Here is a 22,150-nt window from a genome sequence, read left to right as displayed (position 1 = left end):
AGTTACTTACCAGGTGATGCTTAACATTGTCCTGAGTGTGCAGTGTGGATTGAATGTAGCCAGTCAGAGCAAATACTGACACAGTTCTGGTGTCTTTAATCTGCAAACACTGCTGAGAGCAGTGAGTTACTCTGTCATGCTTGGTTCCTGGTGATGGAGTCACCCAGCCTTAACCTCAGGGGATAGCTGAAGTTTGGGCTAAAGGTTTCATGTGTCCATCTGGCTCTAGTAGAATCAGGCTGTTGCTGCAGTCCTGCACACCAGAGTTCACAGGTTTGTTTTCTGTTCTGTTGCTGCTTGAGTTACTTGGAGCAACTCCACATTGTGAGAGCCAAGGCCTCTTGTCCCAGACTTCTGCTGTTTTGTCTTACTGTTGTTGTGTGTGTGTCTCCCAGCTCTGTTTTTTGTAAAAAAGCAGAAAATATTCAGAGAGATGCATGGAGGCTTAGTGCCTGTGTTGTAGTTGGGGTTCCTTGTGTTAAGATACTCCTTTTTAATTGAAAATAAAAAGGTGTTCAACTGCACTGGGCTTTATTGTTCAGTTTCTGAATGATGGAACAATTAATGGAGTCTCTGCAGTCTGGGCAGGAAAGCCAAGTGCTTGCTGTGAAGTGTCTGGTCTGCACAGTGTCAAAACTGTAACGGGAAGGTGTCACAGAGGGAATTCCAAAGGTGCAGCTCAGGGCTGCTGGTAGGATTCAGAGGAGGGAGGGAAGGCAGGCAGGCAGTTGGTGCTGCTTGGGATGAGAGCCCGCTTGGAGCGGGAAGCAGATCAGGCTTCAGTTCACACAGAGCACAGTTCTGAGCCTGGTTTCATTCCCATCCCAGCTGCAGGCTCAGTCTGTGCCAGAGCCGCAGGGGGAAACGAGGTGCTCAGACTGTGCTGCTGAGAGAGGCCCTGCCCTGAGGAGGGCCAGCAGCAGCAGGGACAGCTGGAGTGGCCCTCGGGGCCCAAAGCTGGGTCCTGCAGGCACAGCTGCCTCTGCTCATGGGAGCCCGCAGCCTGAGGTGCTGTCAGCTGTGTTGGTACTTGCACGGCTCTGCGGTAGTGGTGGTGTGTGAAGAGGATAGGTAATACTTCAAACTCTTGTCCCTGATCCTCTTTTTTTGGGGAAGGACTAGGAAGAGCAAGGGCAGCCTAGGCATGATGTTAAAGTACTGCTGAGGAGCCAGGCATCCAGATGTGGTGACATCAAGGAAGCAGCAGGATGCACACTGCCTTTCTAGGAAAGTCTGGCCACTGCGGTCAGTCCTTCCCCTTTCATACAGGAAGTACTTGTGAAGTCACTCCAATTCCAATGCCCTCTCTTCAGCAAACTTTATTTTCTCCCTCTCTTCAGGCAAAGCAAAGAGCAGAGGTCCTTCAGTCCACCCAGAGATTCTTTTCTGAGCAGCAGCAGCAGCAGCAGAACAAACCCATAGGAGGCAAAGCCCCGAAAGTGGAGGAGAACGGGAGCAAACCCAGCGAGGCAATTGCTGACTCTGCAGCAGTCTGCCAGGACAAAGCCGAGGAAAAGCCCACCCCTGCGCCTGCTGCCACACCGAAGCCTGTTAGAACTGGACCAATCAAACCTCAGGCAATCAAAACCGAGGAAACAAAATCTTAGAGGCTGTGTTCCCTTGGCGGGGGGGGGAGAGGGGAGGGTGGGCGAGGTGTCAGCAGCGTCAATTGGTGGCCCGAAGGATGAAGAGCAGCCTGCTCTCCCTGCCGGGCTCTGAGCAGCCCCACGGGGCATGGAAGCCAGCAGCAGCTGTGGTGCCAGCAGCGGCTGTGGTGCCATCTGCTGTGTCCAGCTGAGCCCCCAGGCTCTGGGGGCTCACATCTGCTCTAACAGCACGAGGGCAGCTTTGGGGTGTGCCCGTCCCACACGTGTGTGCCCCCTTTGGCTCGCGCCCGCCTGCTTCCCAAAGCCACAGCACGGAGAAGTAGCAGCGGTGGGGAGGCAGTTCCTGGCTGACACGATGACTTCTCTTTATTTTCTTCAGGCTCTGATCTTCAGCTGCTATCTTTTTATAAACCCATGAGTATGAGAACGTGCAGATCTGAAGATGGTGCTGGGCCAAGTAATGTGCATTAAGTTTTTAGTGACTTAAGCTTCTATCTTGTATAAGCAGAGGGATCCATGTTACCTGCCACACAAGGTTTAACCTAACACAGAGTTAACACTGGCAGTGTTGGATTTCCCTCTGAAGGCAGTGCTTTGCTGGCTGCTGCTGCTTGGATGACAATTTACTGCATTTAGATCACCATATGAAAAAGCTACTTGGCCACCTGTGTCCTCTCCACCCGCTGCCCCCTCAGTGGCTCTCACCCCTGGAGTTGAAGGTTCGTTGCATCAATAGTCAGATTTGTTCCGTTCACCCCTGTCCAGCTGTCTTTAGATGATGCCAGTGGTCCCTAAACGGTTTCCAGTTTCTGTCTGTAACACAGCAACGAGCACTTAAGCTGTGCCACGAGAATGAAAGAAACCTTATCAGATTAACGAGAGTTTTATCTCAAAGGTGCATTCTTTATATCAGAGCTGCGTCGCACCACCTCCTTGCCCACAGTGTGCTGGAAAGTAGAATCAAGTCAAATAAATGCCTTTTTAATTGTATCCTCTAGTATTCTAGCTGTAGGACAGTACTGTATGATACTTCTGTGAATGTAAGATATCCTGTACCTGCTTATGATATGTAGTAGTGACTGTGCTATACTGGAGCTGTTTTTAATAATGTTATTCTAGAGGTTTTTTTCCAGACAATGATTGAAAAAGCTAATAAAAAGCACCAGGTACCACATCAGTAGCAGAATTTGCTGTTTTTTTCTGGGATTTTTTTTCTTTTTTTTTTTTTTACGTTTTTTGGAAGGAGGAGTTGAAAGTCTAATGTGTATAATTTTGTTCAAATGACTGCAGAAGCTGGAAAGGCTGTTGCTGCTATTGATGCCTAGTGAATCGCTATTGGTTATCTTTTTATATAAATATATATATAATTTGAATTTTTGGAAACTAGCTGTGATGTCAACTTTGGAAAAAAGTATCCCACTTGTAGTGTGAGTTGGCATTGTACAGAAATTAACAGCCATATTGGTCTAGAAATGTTAAACTTAATTTTTTTCCATTTGTACAGGGGTAACGCACTGTATGAAATATGTACGGTCTTATTTACATGGGTTTGATTACAGAAACTAATAAAGTATTCTCTAAATAAAGCCCTGGCTGCTCTCGTGATTGCTGCAGGAGGCCAGCAGAGCTCCCAGGGAAAGACTCCTGAAGGAAAATGCTCCCAGAAGCTCCTCTGCGGCCACTGCTCACCCCAGAAGGAGCCTGGGGGCATTTGTTCGGAATTCCATCTCCAGGTGGAGGAGCAGGGGATTGTTCAGACAGGAGCTGGGATCGTGCTGGTTGTCCCATTGGCCAGTGAGTGACAGTGATGCCTTAAGTTTTAGCTTTCATATTTTCCAGATTCTGTACTGCATTAGGGTGTAACTCTGAACTTCATATGAAGTGTTGGCAAGTTCTCCTCGCAGTTGAGTCGGACAAAACAATCCTTTTCCAGCCCCAGAACCAAGGACTCCATTGCAGCTTCAGGCCCAGAAAGTGTAAACAGCAGCGAACTGAGGAGAGCAAACTGGGAGGGTGGAACTTCATTACCTGAGGCTGTCCTAAGTGAACAATTAACCCCAATATGGAAATGGACCAAAACTTAAAAGTAAAAACTTGTGACCCATCATCCATCTTGAGTGTAGCCACAGCTGGGCTCTTGTACTGCCCAAAGTGCATCCTTTTAATAAATACCCACTCTAAATAAATGCCTGCTTTATTCCTTTAACTCTGTCTAGCCTCTGTTCTAGGCAGCCTCTCAAGGCATCAGCAGCACCGGGGAAAAGGCGGAGTGCAGGGAGCTCTGGCCTGGGCCACCCCTGCCCCGAGTACAGGCACCACATGCTCAGCTGGCCACCAGAGGGAACTTGCTTCTACAACCACCAGGAACATTCGGTGTGTTGGTCTCTGAGAAAATTCCTGCCTGGGGAGAAGGTGCTGGCTGGCTGTGCCCCTCTGAGGAAAGGGGGGATGCAGCCAGGAGCGTTGGCGTGGCTCTGCAAGCAGCACCGGGAGCTGGGCAGGCTGACGTTTGGTCAGAGGTGTCGCTGCCAGCCCTGGGCTGGGTTGGGAAGCAGCAGCTTAGGGCCAGCAGAGGAGCTGCACTCCTTTCCTGCCCAGGTTGGTTCTGTTCAGGGTAAAACAGTGATATGGAGTAAATAAAGGTGCTGGAATCCACAAATGCAGCCGTGGGTAGAAGGAACCTCTGAGCAGGTAACAGGGCTAATCACCTTTTCACAAGGATGCTTGGAAAGGAGGGTGGATGTGGGGGACTGAGAGAATGTGGGGAGTGCTTCCATCCAAAAATGTGCTATAAAAGTATCTGAGCTGTGGTGATGTTTCCCTGCTTTGAGGTTGTCTTCAGCCTGTTTCATCTTAAAAGGACACCCCAAAAATGGGAACTCATTCACCAGACTGTTCTATTTTTAAGGAAATGCTGCTGAAAGGATTAATGTTAGATTCTGTAGTAATAAAGCCACTGGGAAGTCAGAATTTCCCACAGTCGGCTGTGGGAATGTACGAGGCTTTGGACTATTTTGTGCTCGGAGCAGAACAAGGGGAGTATTTCTGCAGGAGTTTAAGTAAATGCTTGGGCATTTTGTGCCTCTAAATAACCCAGGTTTGATGTGTGCCTCTCCAAAACCCCAGACCACGCCCAGCTGCCTTTGAGGCCAGGTGGAGCTTTCAGTCATTGACCCCGGTTGATTGAATATTTTTATGACATTTAATCAGATAACTTGCTCCTGGCTATTTACACTGGAGTAGCTCTTGCTTTTTTTTAATTTGAGTGGGATTTGGTGTGTAATCTCTTTTCTAGGACTCTGGTCATCAGAAATAATCGTGCTGAGCCTTCCAGAAATTAGTGAGAAATTTTGTTTGGCAAATTGTTTCTTTTTGTTTAATAATGTTGAGCCTGTGAAAAGGTTGTAACTTTTCTCCAGGGCAAGAGCCAGAGGGTGGTTAAATGTGACTGGGGCCAGATCCAGCAACCCCCCTGGGCTCAGGCTGGCTTCTTGCTGGGATGCGGGCAGGGCGGGCTTGTTTTCCCAAAGCCTGTTAAGTAAAGCAGTGTATTCAGCGCTGTTCAGCTCCAGCCCAGCTTTCTGGAAATCCTGTGTACATTGGCTTGTCCTCCTTTATTTTCTCAGTCAATTAAGAGATGGACTTCCCGGCCTGAAAAAGCGCCGGCGCAGGAGGGGCGGGAGCTGTCTGCCCTCGGCTGTCTGGGCTCACCGAGGCGCTGCTGCTCCCCGGGGCTCTGCACAAACCCTGCCTTTCATCCCGGGGCTTGGCTCACACCCCCGGGGAGCTGCGGGGTGAAGGGGCACCCCAGCCTCGCCTCCCATCCTGCTTTGGGACAGAAATGCTTTTCTCCCGTCGTTGGTGGCAGGTGTGCTGGGCATTGCAGGCTCTGCCCGCTTGGCTCTGCCCAGCCCCGGCGGGCACCTGGCAGCCCCCGCCCTCACCCAGATCCTGCCCGGGCCCCGGGGCTCCCCAGCTCTGCGTGTGACAGTGACAGGGGTGACGTGCTCCTGACACTGGGCTGAGCCTTGCTGCAGCCTGGGGACATCAGTGGCCCTGGCTCAGGTGAGATTCCCAGCCTGGGAGCAGGAATGGGTCTTTCAGCGTCCTCCCTCTCTGCTGGGCTCCCACCTGCTGCCCACCCTGCAGCTTACCAAAGGTAGCTTACATATGTCAGCTCACTTTTTACAACCATCAGGTATTTTCCCAAAACAAAGTGTGCGGATGATGGACAAACCAAATCCTTCATTGTGATATGCAAATAGACAACGCTACACTTGAGACAACAGTGTTAGTGCCAGGAGGACAGCAATAGAGTGAAGCATCTCACTGAACATCCCTGTAGCTGCAGGTGATCATCATCAGTGTCCCACTGTGTTCTCTGTCCTTTTCCACTGCTCCAACACCTGGTGTATTGCTGTCAGAAGCTGCCTTCCAAAATGTGGCATTTTCCTGCTCAAGCCTTTACAGCTCCCCCCACCAGCACCTTCAGCCTGTAGATGCAACAAGAGGGCACCAGCCCCCCACACTCCTTGGAAAACAGGCTTGGAAAGATGAGGTGTGAGGCAGCAGTGGTGCTGGGCAATGTTTATAGGGCCAGGGCCCTTCACAGCCCCTGGGCAATGTGGTTGCTGCTGCCCTGAATACCAGAGGGGGAAAGGAGCCTCCTCCTGCAAGCTTTCTACAATAAACAGATAAAACAGCGTGGTTTGGACTGCTGTGGGGAGAGCTGCTGGCCTGGAAGGGCCTGTAAAGCTGAATCACATGGCTGAAGGGCTGGGTACTGAGAGGCTGCAGCACTCCTCACCCCTGCTCTCTTGGCTGCTTCCCACCCCCTTCAATAAAACAAGGCTTGTGCAATATGTGTCTGCATTTTGTGCTGCTTTTGAGCCTAGTCGATAACTTTTGGAGGTGGCTGAGCCCCAGGATGCCCCTGGGCACTGGGAGTGCGGGATGCCAGTGGATTTTGTGAGATCTCTGCATGAGAATGCTGCAGGGCTGGAGCCCGGAAACAACAAACCCTGACCCCACAGAGGGGATCGCTGCTCACAACTAGGGAAAAACGTTTATTTTAAGGCAGGATCCTCCTGCACAGCCCTTCTACCACCTGTTCTGCCCAGCCCTGATCATGTCTGAGCTCTCCCTGCTCTAAATTCAAGGTGCCCAGGCTGGGCGCTCAGGGCTGGGTACTGCTGTGACCCCGAAACCTACCGAGGCTGGTGAGAGATATTTCCCTGGCTCTGCTTCATCTCCCTCTGCTGCATTTGTGCACAATGGGATATGGCCGGGCACCGTGCGGCCCCCCGCAGCACCCAGGGCTGTGTGAGGCGGCGCTCCCGGCCGTGCCGGGGGAAATGGGGAGGGAAGCGGGGTGCCAAGGCTCGCAGGAGGGGCCCGGGGGCTGAGCTGGCGCATTGCCAGCCTCGGCTCACGCCCGGGAGAGGCGGACGGGGTAGGTGACCATGTTGAAGCTGTCCCAGGCGAAGAGCTGCCGCTCGGCAGGGTTGTAGTCCAGCATGCTGAGGTAGCGGAAGCGGTTCTCGAAGGGGATGCTGAGGGCCCGGCTGGTGCCCGTGGCAGTGTCGTAGGCGAAGTTGACGGTAGCGTTGGGCGCCGAGTAGCTGCTGACGGTGTAGAGGGTGCCGCAGATGAGGAAGGAGTTGGCCACCCCCCGCTTGCGGATGTTGGTCTCCCAGGTCCGACGGATCTCCAGCGTCTCGGGGTCCAGCTTGGAGAGGACGATGGCTCCCCGGGCCTTCTCTGTGCTGTAGACGACCCAGAGCCCCGTCTCATCTACCGCCAGGTCGATATCGGTGTAGCCCCCCCAGGAGTAGGGGTACTGCCCGTGGTAGCCGGCGCCGGGGATCTCCTTCTCGGCCGTGATGCTCTCGCTCCGCAGGTCGTAGCGGACCACGGAGCGGGAATGGCGGGGCTGGAAGAAGAGCCCGCCGCGGTAGACGACGGCCCCCGTGCTCTCCAGGGGCCGCGGCAGGATGTGCACCTTGGCGGGGTAGCCCCGGGCCAGCTGCTCGGCCTCCTCGTACTGGAAGAGCTGGCGCACCTCGGTGCCCACGGTGTCCACACGCCAGGTGTTGTCCCGCGTGAAGGGCGGCACGGGCTCGGGGTCCTTCATCCACACGCCGTACTTGCCCGCGATGGAGTCCGCCCGGCCGAACACCACGGGCTCTCCCACCCACACCAGCTGGCCGCAGCCTGCTCGGGGACAGGACGGGACACGGAGGGGTCACCGCCAGCCCCTCGTCAGCAGCGGGACGTGGGGCCGGCCCGGCGTGCCCGTACCTGAGTCCTCCTTGCCCGGGCGGCCGAGCGCCGTCTCCTCCAACAGCCGGGCCACGGGAACCTCGGTCCTCTCCGACTGCAGCTCCTGGTAGCTGAGGGGCTGCGGCTCCCAGCGCGGCGCTGCAGCGGGGCCAGGCACAGCGTGAGCGGGGCTCAGCCAGCCCCCCTCACCGCCTGCCTGCTCCTGCCGCCCTCGGGGGGCTCCGAGCCGGGCTGCTGCCCCCCGAAATGCCGAGCACGGCGCCCCCTCCCACCGCAGCAGGGCACATCTGTGACCATTCTCTTCGGGGGAACTCCTAACACCCCAGATTAGCACGGCACCTACCCTACGACCCCCCACTGCTGAGGGGCAGGAGATGGGATGAGGCGGGGTGGGGAGGGAGGTACTGGGCAATGGGCTGCGACCTCCCAGCAAGGCTGAGCCCACCAGGGTCCCCAGGAGTGGGGGGCAGCAGCGGGTGCACAGCACGGGGGCCGCACAGGGATCGCCCAGAGAGGAGGAGCCGGCGGCAGGGACGCACAGGGCTCCCGGCCCCGGCACTTACCCTTGGCGGGGGCACGCAGCGTGTCCCGGCCGGACCCCTCTCTGCCGGGCGGGCAGCGGGCGGCCCGCAGCCGGGTGATCTCCTGGGCGCTGCTCTCCAGCCGCCTGCCCAGCTCCTCTTTCTCCCGCTCCAGCCGCCCCTTCTCCTCCTCCAGCCGGGACTTGGCCCGCAGCAGTTCGCCGTACGCAGTCTCCAGACGGGCGGCCGCGGCCACTTGCTGGGGGTCCCGTGCGCCCCCCGGCTCGGCTCCCCGCGGCCCCGAGCCCCCCACTCCTCGCTCCCGGCTCTCCAGCCGACTCAGGCGGGCGGCGAGGGCGGCCAGCTCGGCGCGCAGCTCGGGCACGCCGCCGGCAGCCTCGGGGCACGCGGCCTCCACGGGGCTGGCGACCGTGAAGGAGTAGGTGCAGTGCCCGGAGCTGTCATGGGCGCGGCGGAGGAAGGCGGTGTCCGCCCGGCCGCCCAGGGCCACGGAGCCCCAAAGCAGCAGCCAGACCCCCAGCATGGCCCCGGCACCGCGCCTCTGAGCGCGCCGGCCACCGGCGCCCGCATTTATAGACGAAGAGGGTCGGGATGGCGAGGGGCGGGCGAGCCGGAACCTTCTGGATGCCTGCGAGGGCACCGGCACTGCCCCGCCGCCTCCCCGGGGCCGCTGGCCGAGGCCGTGTGCCAGGGGTGACGCCGGGCCGGGCAGGCCCGGGGCCAAACCCCACGGGGACCGCCGGGGGCCGGGGCCTGACCCGAACCCACCTGCCCCGCCCCGCCTCAGAGCAAACCCTTCTTCCCCTCAGAGAAAACCCCGCCCCGCCTCGGAGCAAACCCCGCCTCGCCTCAGGCTGGCCCCGCCCACTTCCCCGTTCGTGTCTCCGCCCCCGGCCCTCCCGCCATCCGTAGCTCGGCGCTCGGTGCAGCGGGTGGAGCGCCGCGCAGTCGATGTGACTGACGGGGGCTCTCCGGCACCGGCCATTTCCCGCCGGCCCGGCCCGGCCCGGTGAGCGCGGGCGCGGCGGGTCCTGTCCTGGGCCTGCCGGGCGCTCCCTGCTCTCACCTCCAGGCTTCTTCCCCCCGGCCACGGAGGCCCACGGCACAGACCGGCCATGCCTCCCAAATTCAAGCGGCACCTGAACGACGACGAGGTGACGGGCTCGGTGAAGAGCGAGCGGGTGAGTGCGGGACGGGGGGGCGTTGAACGTGGGGCGGCCGGGCTCGGTGCCCGCGGCAGGGGTGCCGTGGCCGGGTCTCCTCCTGCTGCCGCAGCCTTCAGCCGCGGGGCCCGGCGGCCCGGAGCGCGGTGACATCGCCGTTCAGTCACTCCGGGGCTGTCCGAGCGTGTCCGTGTGTGTCACACCAGCATTGGTACGGCTCCTGTGGGAACCTGTTGCGGCTCCTTCAGTCTGCATCCATGGCCAGGAGATGCCGGTGTGCTCCAGCTTCCTGCCCTTCTGCAGAGCCTGGCAGGGACACGGCCTGGCTGTGCTGCCCACGTTGGCTGAAGGACTTGATTGAAGTCACCCTGTGCTTTACATCTGATTTTTTCTCCTGGCACCGCGGTCCCCTCGCATTTCAGGCTTTGAATACAGGTCCCAGCAGTTGCCTGGTTTGGGCAAAGTGGATTTAACCTGCTGGGGTCAGGCTGTGCTAAAGCTCGCTTTAGGCTGTGGTCAGAAATGCTGCTGCAGCTCCCGACAGCTGTCAGCGAGACCAGGAGCCCGTGCTGCCAAGAGCAGATTGCCCCTCCCTTGAGGGAAGCAGTGGCTGGAACTATTGCATGGTGTTGCAGGTTTGCTTGAGTTGATTGAGCAAATGTGACAGGATGGAAATGTAGGTGAGCTTCAGCATCAGGGCATCAGGCTTGCAGGTGGGAGCCCAGATCTACACACGGGAAAGCAGCCACTTGGTACCCCAAGGACCATGAGCAGATGGGGCCCTGGGCCCAATCCTTTAGTGTGTCACCTCCCCCTCTTGATTGTCTTAGACCCTAAGCAGAAATGGTTTTGTCCGGAACAGTGGGATTGTGGCAGTGCTTTTAAAAATCGGGGTTTGGATCCTCTCATGCAGTGTAGTGGGTCAGCAAAGGGGAGCCCCAGGGAGCCCTGTGGGGTGAAGCAGAGGAGCTGCCAGACCACTCTGCCCTGCAGCCCAAGGAAGCCAGTGTGTTCCCCTGGGGTCACCCCTCTTACACCTGCTGCCAACAGATGGAGGAGAAACTACGTCCTCCAAATCCGGAGTGGATCTGATTTCCTGACTGGATGGGACAGCCACGGTGGCTGGGGGTGATGCTGATATTTTTGAGTGCGGGTCTTGGGATTATCCCTTGAGCAGAGAGGGCTTTCCTGCAGTCAGAGGATGCTGATTGTATCCTAAGAGCTGGGAATGTGTGTGAGGTGGTGATTGCTTATTGATGAGATGGTTTTTTGTGTTTGCAGAGGAACCTGTTGGAGGAAGACTCAGATGAAGAGGAAGACTTTTTCTTGTGAGTTGGAATGCAGTGTCATACCTGCCTGCAGCTCTGACACTGGGGGCTTGGGAATGTAAACCTTTGATTTCTTTGGCATGTTTTTCCAGAGCCTTGGCCTTGAGCATGAACTAATAGGTGTGACCTTTTGTAAGAGTGAGATGTCCCACGTATCCTAAGACATGGGAGGGACTGGTGGGAGGTATGAAAACAATCCTCTGTGCACAAGGCGTTGGTTCTCTCTGTATCTTTTGGGTCTGGTTTAAAAACATGTTTTGATTGTACCTTCTGTCCTGATTGCTCTTTTCTGCCGGCAGGAGGGGGCCTTCTGGACCCAGGTTTGGACCCAGGAATGACAAGATCAGGCAGTAAGTTGTTGTTCCTTAACGTCACAGAGATAATTTATTCTGCCACTGTGAGCTCCTGCTGCTGTCTTGTCAGAGTATTTCTATGTAGCTCATCATACGAACATTCCTTGTGCCTGTGTGCTTCTAACTGACCTGTCCTACTCCATGTGTCCACAGCTAAAGAAAATCTCGGCTTTGATGCAACCTGTCGAGAAAGTGTGTGTTGACAGAGGCAAAGGGATAAGATTACATCACAGTAGCTTATTGGAGTTTCTGAAGCCTTTGCTGTGTTCTGGTGGTGACCTGTTCCATGCTTTTTTGAGGCTCTTTCTCTACAGCATGAATTCTAACCCTGAATTTTAACCTTTCCTAGCACCATTTTTTTCATTTTTGAGGCTCTTTTACCTCATCCTGTAACATGCTCCTTAACTTCTGAGAATGTGGTCAGGAGCACACCAGGACCATGGGTTTTGGGCAGCAGCTGCTCCTCTGGCATCCTCTTCTCCAGATAAAAACATGATACAGGTGACCTGGAGATGAGCAGTGACTCACTGGGGTCAAAGCATTTGGAAAACAGGAAACCATTACAGCTGGAGAAGGAGTAGGGCAAGAAGGAAGGAGTGAACACTTTGGATCCTTCTCCCATCGAGTCATTTCCTGGATGATGCTTGTTCAGCTCCAGTTTTTCTTGTGAAAGATGTGGTGATGGTACTCAGTCAAAAGTGTGGGGATACTCACAGCCCCCTGGTCTGTGTTGCTCTGTTTCCTTTGCTGATCTCTGTGGAGCCAGGACAGAGATCTGTGTGGGAGCTGCTGCCTGGGCATTGTTCAGACTGGGTCGCGTTTGCAGCCTGCTTGTGGCTCTTGGTTAGGGATTTTTTTCCATGCCAGGAGGAAGCCAGCACAGCCCTGGGATGACTCATTGCCACCAGCAGCATCAGGTTGTGCTTGCAATGTTATCTTGAGCAAGAGTGAAGGGCACTTGAGTTGCACAAGAGGCAGAGGGCAGGTGGCTGTACCCTGAGATTTCAGGGCACCTGTTCCCACCAGAGCGTGAGGATGCTGTTGGTAGAGAGGTACTGCTCTTTGGAGTAAGACAGTGTGGATAGAGCCTCCCTTCTAGGACATGATCTGGAATGAATGAGAAAGCTGAGAATTTGGTGTATGATTGGGGTCTCACCTGCACAGAAAGATAGAGATGGGGTAGTGTCTATCCCTTCATCCTCCTCTGCTGGTCTGCTGTGTTCCCTGTTGGTGAGAGAAAACAGACGCTCTTCTCTTCTCTTCCCTCTGTCTCAGCCTGGCAGACGGGAGCAGTGGCTTAGGTAGAGAAGGGCACTGCACCTGTGAAAAGAAAGAAAAGTGAAAGAAGCATTTAGCCAGGAGCTGGTGGGTCCATAGGTGTGATGTGACTAATGGCCCACACACGAGGCTTGTCCATTGCCAGAGACTGCCTGGATAGAGTGGATGTGGCATGGAATATGTCCCTGGGGCTATCAAGGGGCTGCATCTATGGAGCAGCTAGAGCATCTGTTACAAAACAGAATTTATTTTCTGCTCTCATCAGCGTTGATTGCTTTGTTTAATAAGCACTTACACCATGCAGTCATCACTTCTGGTCATGGAGATCACTGATCAGCTTCTGATCAGTTCAGCCCTTGTGCTGTAGGGATCAATGCCCCGTCTCACAGTGAGTCAGTTTTCTTTGTTTCAACAAAGAAAGGGTTGGGTAGCTGCTGAAAAACTCTAAGGCAAAGACATTTTAAGGAGGAATTTGAGCATTTGAAGAGCTGAGGCATAGCTGGGCAAAGCTAGAGAGGCCATGGCAGTACAGAGCTGGAGAAATGAGGTGTGAAGATGGCGTAAAAGGAAACTGGGTGGGGGTTTGGGTAGAGGAAAAAGTGATGGGATTATGGGAGCAAAGGTGTGGAACACGTTAAACGTGAGGGGCAAGACTGGAAAGTTTTCCTAGTTGTCCTTGGCAGGAAAGGGGGATGGATTGGGTCAGGGTGGAGTTTGGCAGCAGAGACCCTCAAGGCCAGCTCAGCTGTGGGGAACACGGCAAACCTTGTAGGGGAAAGAGGTGAGTTACAGTCAGCAACAGTGACAGGAGGGGGTGTCAGTCCCCTTCAGGCTGAGCTTGGTTCTGATGTGTCTGGAAGCTGCTTGGTCAGGGTGGGCTCTCTTCTGGTAGTTGAGAGGCCACATGGGGTCCCTTTGGCTCCATTTGAGGCCTCCCATCCCCAGGGTGGGCTGGAGCTGAAATGCAGCTTTTAAAGGGCTTTTGTCCTTTTCCCCAAATGTACAAAGAACAGGTAAGGGAGAGCTGGTCTCCTTTCTCTGCCTTTGCTTTGAGGCTTTGGAAGAAGTGCTGAATGTGTGCACGAGAGCCTTTTCAAGGGAAGATAGGATGTTCATCTTCCAGCTGAATTTCTTTTATTTGCAAAAGGAGCTTCTCATCACAGACCATCTTTTCAAAAATTCTGCTAAAATCAGCCCCTTTTCTGCACTGCTTTACTCACTTTACTGCTGACGTTTGTTCTTTCAGGAAACTGTGCCATTGGGTTCTTGTTCATGCTGCTGCTGAGGCTCAGCACAGTGCTGGGGTTCCCCAGGAGCCTCTTGGTCTCTGTGAATCCCTCATTGTGCTGCTTTGGGGAGTCAGCATTCCCAGCCCCAGTGGCTCTGGCTGGCTGCAGGCCCTGAGGGAAGGCTTGAGGAATGGTTTGAACTCTTGAGGCAAGAGCTGACTGCAGCTTCCCAGGGCTCATTGCAGCTTGTGCAGTGAACCCCAGCCACAGTCCAGGCTTTCATCTTCAGATCTTGGTCATACCAAGACCACGTTGACAGGTATCATTGTTGGATATTATCCTTTCATGAAAGACTGAAAGGCTTCAGGGCGGCATAGACTGCAGTTTTCCTCACAGCTGGGACTTAGCAGCAACTTCAGTCCAGGGCTTTGTGGCATGGTTCAGCACGCTTACCCCTTTTTTGGGATCAGCAGGGCTCTCTGCAGAGAGCTGGGGAGTGTTCTGCAGTGCTGGCCACCTGCCTCTGTACCCTCCATCTGCCTTGGCTCTCCCTCCTGTTCCCTCTTCCCTGGGTGGCTGTCACAACGAGGGGTGTTTGGGTGTGATTTGCACCAAAATACACACTGTTAATATCACTGGGGTGGAAAACTGCAAACAGCCAGCTTGGAGACAAGCAGCAGCCTCGGGCAGCACATCCCATGGTGTGTGCACAGCCTGTTTACAGTGTCTGGAGAATGCAGCACTGTTGTTGACCAGCCCAGGCAGGTTTTCAGTACCTAACCCAGTGTGGCCAAAATGGAAAAGCTTATTCCTCCCACTCTGGAACAGCAGAGCACAAGAAAAGAGAAGTCTAAAGCAAGCTGAGTGCCACTGGATCTCGTTGATTTGATGGTATATGCTTGCTGTCCTTGTTAAAAGCATCAGACTTGCAGTAATTAGTAAGAAAGAAGGTCATGGGAGACATATTTCATGTGTCTGTGTTGCTCCCTTTCCTGGCAGGTATTTATTCCACTTTATTTCTCTTGGAAATCTGGCAGGAGTGAAGCACATGAAGTGTATGTGTCAAAAGCTCGCAGCTCCCCAACAGGAAATACACTTTGTATTAGAGGACTAATTCCCTCTTGCCAAATAAAACAAGAAAATATTTTCTTCTTGATGTGACTTGACTTTCGTACCTCAGGCAAGCCAGACTAGTGGGAATTTTTGAATTCATTCTGGAGCTGCTGGGCTAATACATAGGCTGAGCATTTTTCAGCCCCCTCCTGGAGAGGCAGCAGGGAAGGGTGGGAGAGAGCAGAAAGAAAGGGCTGGCTTAAGCTCTGGTTAAGGTGCTGTGTGGAGGTCTGAATTTCCCTGGCTTGGCCTCTTCATTCCTGTTCTTTGCTTTGTTGTTTTGTTGGGGTTTTTTCCCCAGATGGCAAACCACACTACCCAAATGCATCTGTGTTCCATGGGAGGCAACACTTCAACATTTGTGGGAGTTCATAGGCCTTGATTTCTTTGTGCCTCCATTCTCCATCTGTGAAATGTTTTGTTCTCTTGGGGACAGCTGGGTTTGGGCAGGTAACAAGAGCCCATAGCATTTTACCAGCAGCTCAAGTGAGAAGAGAGAGGATGCTGAGCAGCAGCTTGGGCAGCAAGGGTTTGTGCCCTGTAGCTCTCCCCTAGATGCTGTTAAACCACCACAGCAGCTCTAACTTACCAGCCTGTTTTGCCTCCAACACTTTGGGGTGTCTCAGGACTGCAGCAGCACCCCTCAAGGCTCTGACCTTGGTGTTACATTGCTCTGCAAGTTCCTAGATGCACGGTAACCTTGTGTGCTCTCACTTGTTGGTTGTACCAGGATAACTTGGTTACAAATCTGTTGTGGGAGGAAATGTCTCTATTTTCAAGCCAGAAACTGATTTTAGAAATATTTACATACTGCAAATGTAGACTTCTGCGCGTGAAGCCGATGTTTGAGGCTTAGAGGTTTTGCCAAGTTGGCTCATCTGGGGTAGCAGATGTTGGTGCTTTTCCTCTCCCCCAAGCTGTAGCTGCATTGCTGGGACTCATGCCAAGGTAGGGAAAGCCCCTTGCAGAACGTGCCTGCTTGTCACCCAGTGCCCCAGGGATGGGCTGTGTGTGCTGTCTGGGTTGGACTCTTGGCTTCACAGGGCCCTGCCGCGTGTTCCCTGGGCAGCGTCTGTCTGCATCCCCAGTGCCACCTTCTGAGCTTTGCCGACCGCGGCAGCTCTGCCGCTCGCCTCGTGCTTTGTAAAACAAGCAGTGGATCAGAGCAGGCTCCTGGGCACGGGGCAGTTCCTGCTGAGAGGTCTTTGGGGGTTATCTGTGCCCTTCCCCTCCCGATAAGGAGCTCCTGGCAAGCGGTTCCTGTCAGCGTGGAGGGTGGGAGCTGCCACCGCACAGTGTAGGTGGGTTCAGAGATGCTGCTCCCACAGGCTCTGTGATGCAGCAGAGAAGGCAGGTTCCTTGCTTATACTGTCCTAAATAAAGCAAATTTTTACATGTACTGCTGGAGTCTAGCATATGCCTTTGACTCAGAAATTGGTTTCAGAGGAGTTGCCTGCCCTCTTCTAGCTCTGGAAGCCACAGTGCAGTGGTGCTGGAGAGCTCGACCTGAAAGGCTAAGATGGGAAACCCCTTCATATTTAGAGATGTGGAACTCTTTCTAGTGCTTTCTGGGGAGAAAAATGCCTTTTGATGACTATTTTCACCTGTATTTGGAACAGTAAGTAAATGTGAGCGAGTGATGTGACCACTATTGCTGCTTGCAGCTGCTCCTCATCAGCACAGGTGTCTGCTTGGTGAGAGGCATGTAGCTGGTAGGAGAAATAGGTCAGAGTGAACCTATGTCTCTAATGAATTCATTAATGAATTAGATGCATGGTGGCGAGGACAGACCCTGTTTTTTGGTTCTGCAGTGCCCCATTGACTGTCCTGGAGTCTGTCTTGGCCCCAGTTTTGTGGGCTGTGGGGGAGGATACGCTGTTTCTCTTTGGAGCTATTTCTGTTTTGTTGCCTCCAAGATCCTGCTGCTGCCGTTGCCTTTCTGGGAACGGTATGTCTAAAACAATGCATTGTTATCCCCAGGGCCTCAAGAAAATCCTCATTTCTATCTCCAGGAAAATAAACATGTATTAGCTCCAAAATACAAACCAGAATGGAGCAGTACTTTTCCACTGGGAAAATTTTTCTCTCTAGGTTTTTTCTAGGTTTTGTTTTTTTTTTTTTTCTGAAGTGAATAAATGCATTTTTAATAAGCCTACGGGTGTGATTTAGGCTACTGTTCACTGAAGGCTACCCACAGAGTTGCGTAACCTATGAGAAGATGAATTATAACTTGGTTTAGTTCATGTCAGCCATTTCTTTGCTATCCTCTTGATGCCCCTGGCAGAGTGGGTTTAATTTAGCAACTCAGTTCCTGGAGGAGGGAACTGATTTAATTTCACCCCTAGTTATTGAGCAAAGGTGTGATGTGGGGTTCTGTGAAATGTAGATAGATAAGGTATGGTTTTTATACTCCTTCTTTCCCCTGTGTAAGCTCTTCTGTAGCAGAGGTGCCCACCAACAGCAGTTAGTGCCTTTTCATACTGCATGTGTGTGTTAAAGGTGTTAGAGAGGGTGTCCCGCTTGTGCTGACTTCCCAGTGCTCTCTCTGAGCCCCTTGTGTTCCCTTGCCCTTCCTGGGATTGCCAGAGATCCACCCCATGCAATGCCATGCCTCTGGCTTTCTCTGCATCCCATCAACCTCTTCCTACTGTTCGTCCTTTCATTTTTGTGGGTGAGCTCTCAGATCCCGCCAAGCTGGGCAGCTCTGGTGCTCACTTCTGCCTCTCATGCTGCCTTTGCCCTGCCCCAGTGTCCAGAACCAGGTGGATGAAGTCATCGATGTCATGCAGGAGAACATCACCAAGGTGATCGAAAGGGGCGAGCGGCTGGACGACCTGCAGGATAAATCAGGTGCGATGTCAAACACAGCTCTGCTGGCCTGCTCCCCTGGCTGCTGAGCCAGGTTAACCTGGTTCAGTTCTGAAAGCACCTAATGTCAGACCTGGGCTTACATTTCTGTCCTTCCTGAGAGTGCTGCTGCTCAGCCTTGGCCTGCAGATCTGACTTTCTGCTGACTCTCTCCACCTTTACCTGCTGCTCTGTGCAGAGACATTAGTTTGGAGGTGTCTGGGTGCTGGGATCTAGTTGGTCCTTCAAGCAAAGGTAGATTGGTCTGTCTTCTGGCACCATCCACTGGCTTGCAGGGCAAGTTCCTGTCCTCAGAGAGCAGCCAGTACAGGGGGAGCACAGTGGGACTTGTCTGTGTGCTCTGGTGACGGGCGTCATGTTGACCCTGCTGTGGCTTTGGTGAATCATGCTGTGGTTGGGTCTTCTATTGCATAGAACTCAGTGGAGTTAGAACAGGTGAGTGGGTGTTCTGACAGTGTGTGCACCACTGAACTGACTCTCTTCTTTCCTTTAACAGACAGTTTATCAGACAATGCAGCAGCTTTCAGCAAAAGAGCCAAGCATCTCCGGAGACAGATGTGGTGGCGAGACTGTAAGGTGAGCAAGAAGGGGAGCAGGCAGGGCTGGGGTTGTGGAAGGGTGATGACCTGCCTGTCTCTGGGAAGAGGTGGAGGAGCTCTGCTTCCCAGCTGAAGACGTGCTGGGAGGCAAAGGCCTCCTTTCAGGTGGAAGCAGCTACCTGTGTAAGGTGCGTGTGTGCTCCTCTTGCAGATGAAGGCGATCATAGCCATGGTGGTGGTCATTCTCCTGCTCGTGATCATCGGTGAGTAGCTCCACCTCACCCCAGCCATGCCTGGCATGCGCATACTGGTGGCACTGCACGCTGTGAGTGACGCCTTGGTGCTGTTGTCCCTGAGGGACAGCACCTGAGCCACTCCATGGGCTCCACTCTGCCTTGAGTCACCGTAAGGGGTGCCTGCAGAGCATTCTGGGCTCCTCTTCTGCAAGGCTTAAGAGTGCACGCAGAGGAGCAGGCTCAGTCCAGGTGCTGCTGACTGTGACCGAAGAGAGCCGGCAGTGCCCTGCCAGACTTGTGCTGACCAGGGTTGGCACTGACTGATCCCAAGGCGGGTGGGAGTACATGGAGAGCTTTCAAGGTAGAGCAATGTCTTCCAGAAGCATCTCTACATGTATTAGCCACCTTGCAATGAGCCTGCTGTGTACAAATGCTCTCCCTGAAGTTGATGTGCTGCTTAATTTCCATCAAGTAGCTGTTGTGGCTTTGCCATTGGTCCCTTCCCATGCTCTCTGCCTTTCCTGGAGGTCCTCAGAGCGGAGATGTCACCGCTTTTCCTACCAAACAGTTCATAATGAGCAGGGCAAGTTTCTTCCAGGCAGGAATAATTGGTCCCTCTGTCTGCAGAATGACATGCTCCAGGGATCCAGGCAGCCCAGCATGGCAGTGCAGTTCTTCTGTGCCACTGGGTCTGGAGAGTTTTCCTTCCACTGAAGTGTCCAGGAGCAGCTCTGTAACTGTTCTTGTTCCTTCAGCAAAGCCGTTGTGGCCTCTTGTCCTTCTAACACACAGCCTGCAGTGGGAGAGGCAAAGCTGGCAGCAGGGTTGGGAGAGAGAGACTGATGGAAAATCCCATCTGGTTTAGTTTTGGGAAGCTGGAAGGAGATGAAGGTAGCAGGATATGTTGTCTAGCATGTGTGCAGACAGCAGATTGCTTTAGCTTGGGGCTGGGAACACACTTCTGCTCGCAGCTGCTGCGTGTTTGTCACTGCACAAATGGGGGGACTCCCTGGCAGGGATGGGTGTGTTGTGAAAGCTTCTTTCTTTGTGTTTTGCAGTCCCCGTAGTCCTGAAGTACCGTTCCTGACAGGGCAGCTGGAGGCTTCGCTGGAGCTGCCTCTGGGATAACCAAACTGCTGTGTAATTTAAGTGAGATATCTGTATATAGCTTGGAAGCTGGTTTTTTTTCTCCTGGAAGCAGGAGGTGGTGGCAAGCAGCCAGTTCTAAGGGAGTGTTTTAAGAACTACCAAGCAACCCTTTTCCAGCTGAGTACCTGTCCTGCTGTCAGACTTTTTTTTTTTTTTTTTTTTAATATATATAACACAAGATTCAGATCCCAAACTGCCAGTGTTTTGTGGAATTCTGGGTCTCTGGTTTGGAGCTGGCTACTTGCCCCTACAGTCTATCTGTATATATGGTTGAGTTGTAATATTAATAACAATTATAATAATAATAATATGGTTTGAGCATCTCCCTGCTGCCTGCTGTGGAAGGCAGAGGGGACTCTGTGTTTGAATCAGAGAAAAGGAGGGGATAAAAGTCTGAAGGGAAATATACCAATATATTATAGGGAACTGATTCTTTTGAGGGCAACTGTAAGGGTGTTGTTTTTCTCTTGTTCAAAAAAGGAGAAAAAAAAAAAAAAAAAGAGAAAAAATGAAATTAGGTTTTACAATCCAGAAGATTTTCTGGTCCTGCCATGGGAATGCACAAGCTCAGTGTTTTCAGTATTGCTGCTTACAGCTGTGACTAAAAACATTCCAGTAAACCTATTTTTGACTGTACATGTGGAATTTTTGCATGTCTTCATAAAGTTTTGGAGGACATTCAGGGCTCTCCAAGGCTGGGAGTCCCTGTTTCTGTGTGTTCTTAACCAAAAGTAAGAAATGTGTGTAAAACCCAGTAAGCAGCACGATTATATAAAGACACAGCTGGAGAACAATTCTCCTGACACCCATTCACAGTGAACAAGCCCAGTTCATATTCAGGAGCCCTTCACCATGATGTGGTGGTTGTGGTCCTGAGCCCATTTTGCTTCCTTGTGATCCAGTGGGGTGGGGATTATTCCCAGACATGGGTACTGGGGACCTGTAGGGACCGCTGTGCTTTGGCTGTTTCCAGCCTTGGTCTCAAGTGCTGGTGGCATTTCTGTTGGCCTTTTATTTTTGGGAGCCTTCTCCTTTCCATCCCTGAGCTTGGCACTTTAGCTGAGCCAAGCTCTTTTGGTTCTCTTTTTGGTCATTTCTAATCAGAGAACCGTTGTCCTGCTAAGCACGTGTTTGAAATAATTCTGGAGAGGGGAAATGGTGCCCCAGAGAATTTCCAGTGCCATGTCCCAGCTTCCTCTTCTGCCCTGCCGCCACGACCTTGTACAGTTTCTACCTGAGTGCTGCCCCATGCAGAGAAAGGGATCATGAGTGAGCACAGCAGGCTGGAGGGTTGAATGTGACTACAAGCTCCCTTGCCCAGCTGGAATATAAGCAGGGCTTTTCCCCTCTGCAAGACCTGATCTCCCCAGGTGAGAATCAGGAAGGCAAGCTGGGTTTTTCCTCCTGGAGTATAGGCTGTTTTTAACATCATACACTCCGTGGAAGGGACAAAAGTTGTCCTACCTATGCCTTTGGCTACTCTCTGCCTGCAAGGGATCATGAAGGTGGATATGGAGGGACTGTGTCTGTCTCCAGGGGGGCTGCAGATACTGCTGAGATGTTTGGTACCATGTCCTGCCAACTGCAAAGTGAGTTAATTCACTCCTGCTGCTGCAGAGCCCTGCCAGTGCCTCTGCCTTTCTCCCCCAGCCCAGCCTTGCCTTTGCTGCTGCTGCTGCTGCCACCCACAGCAGGACCTTGGTGCCACGCGAGTCCTGGTCAGAATCATCAGGATCGAATTTGCTAAGCAAGTTTTATAGATTTTTTTTTTTTTTCCCCCCACAAGGCCAGAAAGACCATTAGCAGTGTCTGCTCTTGGGGTGGTACAGAGCAGTCCTCCACATATTCCTTTGGTATTGTGGTTTTATGTTGCAGCCTGTGCTGGCCCACTCTGGACTGGTGGCAGGGAGAACTGCAGTCAGCAGAAAGGGGTGTTGTTTCCAGCAGTGTCTGCATGCTTGGGGATTGGTTTTCACTTAGGAGATGTTATGAAGGAGATTCTACAACAAAAACAACTCCTTCACCCAAGCCTTGGGTCTGTTTTACCCATTCCTGCACTGTGCAGAGGACAGACCCTCAGCTGCTGTTTTCCTCATGATTTCTTTTGTACAGGGAATGGCATCTTCTGGCGAAAGCCATGCATTCCTCCTGCTGGGATTGCTGGTGTGAGCCTGTGGTGTGACCCTGGCTCCCCATGCCTGAGGGAAGGGGGCTGCAGGGATGTGACACAGGTGCAGAGAGGCCTCCTGGCTGTGGCAGCTGAGCAGCCCGGGGGAAAGAAGTCCCTCCTGAGGAGTCACCTTGCAAAGCAGGAGCTTTGGCAGGGTCTGGCGCTGAGGAGGGGCGTGGGGACACGGTGGGAGAGCTGGGACGCTGCTGCTGCTGCTCCTTCCCAGGGCCCTGCACTGACCTGTTTCTGCAGGGCTCCACACCGGCCCCGTGGGCAGAACTCTTGACTCGAGG

General features: G+C 53.3%; 3 protein-coding genes across 14 annotated transcripts in view; 2 read left to right on the top strand and 1 right to left on the bottom strand.

Moving 5' to 3' along the window:
- The window catches only part of PRRC2C (proline rich coiled-coil 2C), a 68,001-nt gene extending 64,808 nt beyond the window's left edge, over positions 1-3,193 (top strand). For all 12 annotated transcript variants that reach the window (XM_040073040.2, XM_058421783.1, XM_058421786.1 and 9 more), the window contains one exon: positions 1,341-3,193. In XM_040073040.2, the coding sequence (XP_039928974.1) occupies positions 1,341-1,607 (267 nt within the window). In that variant the 3' untranslated portion in view covers positions 1,608-3,193. The remainder of the gene's footprint in view (positions 1-1,340) is intronic.
- Positions 3,194-4,480: 1,287 nt separating this feature from the next.
- On the bottom strand, positions 4,481-9,133 carry MYOC (myocilin). The gene is made up of 3 exons (XM_040073054.2): positions 8,453-9,133; positions 7,908-8,027; positions 4,481-7,820 (listed from the first exon to the last, which is right to left on the bottom strand). The coding sequence occupies exons 1-3, from the start codon at positions 8,952-8,954 to the stop codon at positions 7,036-7,038; spliced, it is 1,407 nt and encodes a 468-aa protein (XP_039928988.1). The 5' UTR covers positions 8,955-9,133; the 3' UTR covers positions 4,481-7,035.
- A 206-nt stretch (positions 9,134-9,339) lies between these two features.
- On the top strand, positions 9,340-20,323 carry VAMP4 (vesicle associated membrane protein 4). The gene is made up of 7 exons (XM_040073445.2): positions 9,340-9,612; positions 10,876-10,922; positions 11,222-11,272; positions 17,645-17,745; positions 18,260-18,339; positions 18,514-18,565; positions 19,597-20,323. The coding sequence occupies exons 1-7, from the start codon at positions 9,547-9,549 to the stop codon at positions 19,623-19,625; spliced, it is 426 nt and encodes a 141-aa protein (XP_039929379.1). The 5' UTR covers positions 9,340-9,546; the 3' UTR covers positions 19,626-20,323.
- Positions 20,324-22,150: the final 1,827 nt, after the last annotated feature.

The sequence above is a fragment of the Hirundo rustica genome, chromosome 9 (assembly GCF_015227805.2).
Source record: "Hirundo rustica isolate bHirRus1 chromosome 9, bHirRus1.pri.v3, whole genome shotgun sequence".
In the NCBI taxonomy this organism is placed as follows: Eukaryota; Metazoa; Chordata; class Aves; order Passeriformes; family Hirundinidae; genus Hirundo; species Hirundo rustica.
The sequence above is the reverse complement of the archived record's forward strand: the minus strand, read 5'-3'. Positions and strand labels throughout refer to the sequence as shown.

What these genes read in the sequence shown, in the direction of transcription:
- VAMP4 (XM_040073445.2), top strand. Translation starts at nt 9,547, where the DNA reads ATGCCTCCCAAATTCAAGCGGCACCTGAACGACGACGAGGTGACGGGC. An exon ending in GAAGAGGAAGACTTTTTCTT is followed by an intron (nt 10,923 to 11,221) that starts GTGAGTTGGAAT and finishes TTCTGCCGGCAG; the next exon opens with GAGGGGGCCTTCTGGACCCA. An exon ending in TCTCCTGCTCGTGATCATCG is followed by an intron (nt 18,566 to 19,596) that starts GTGAGTAGCTCC and finishes TGTGTTTTGCAG; the next exon opens with TCCCCGTAGTCCTGAAGTAC.
- MYOC (XM_040073054.2), bottom strand. Translation starts at nt 8,954, where the DNA reads ATGCTGGGGGTCTGGCTGCTGCTTTGGGGCTCCGTGGCCCTGGGCGGC. An exon ending in GCTGCGTGCCCCCGCCAAGG is followed by an intron (nt 8,028 to 8,452) that starts GTAAGTGCCGGG and finishes GCCCCGCTGCAG; the next exon opens with CGCCGCGCTGGGAGCCGCAG. An exon ending in CCCGGGCAAGGAGGACTCAG is followed by an intron (nt 7,821 to 7,907) that starts GTACGGGCACGC and finishes GTCCCCGAGCAG; the next exon opens with GCTGCGGCCAGCTGGTGTGG.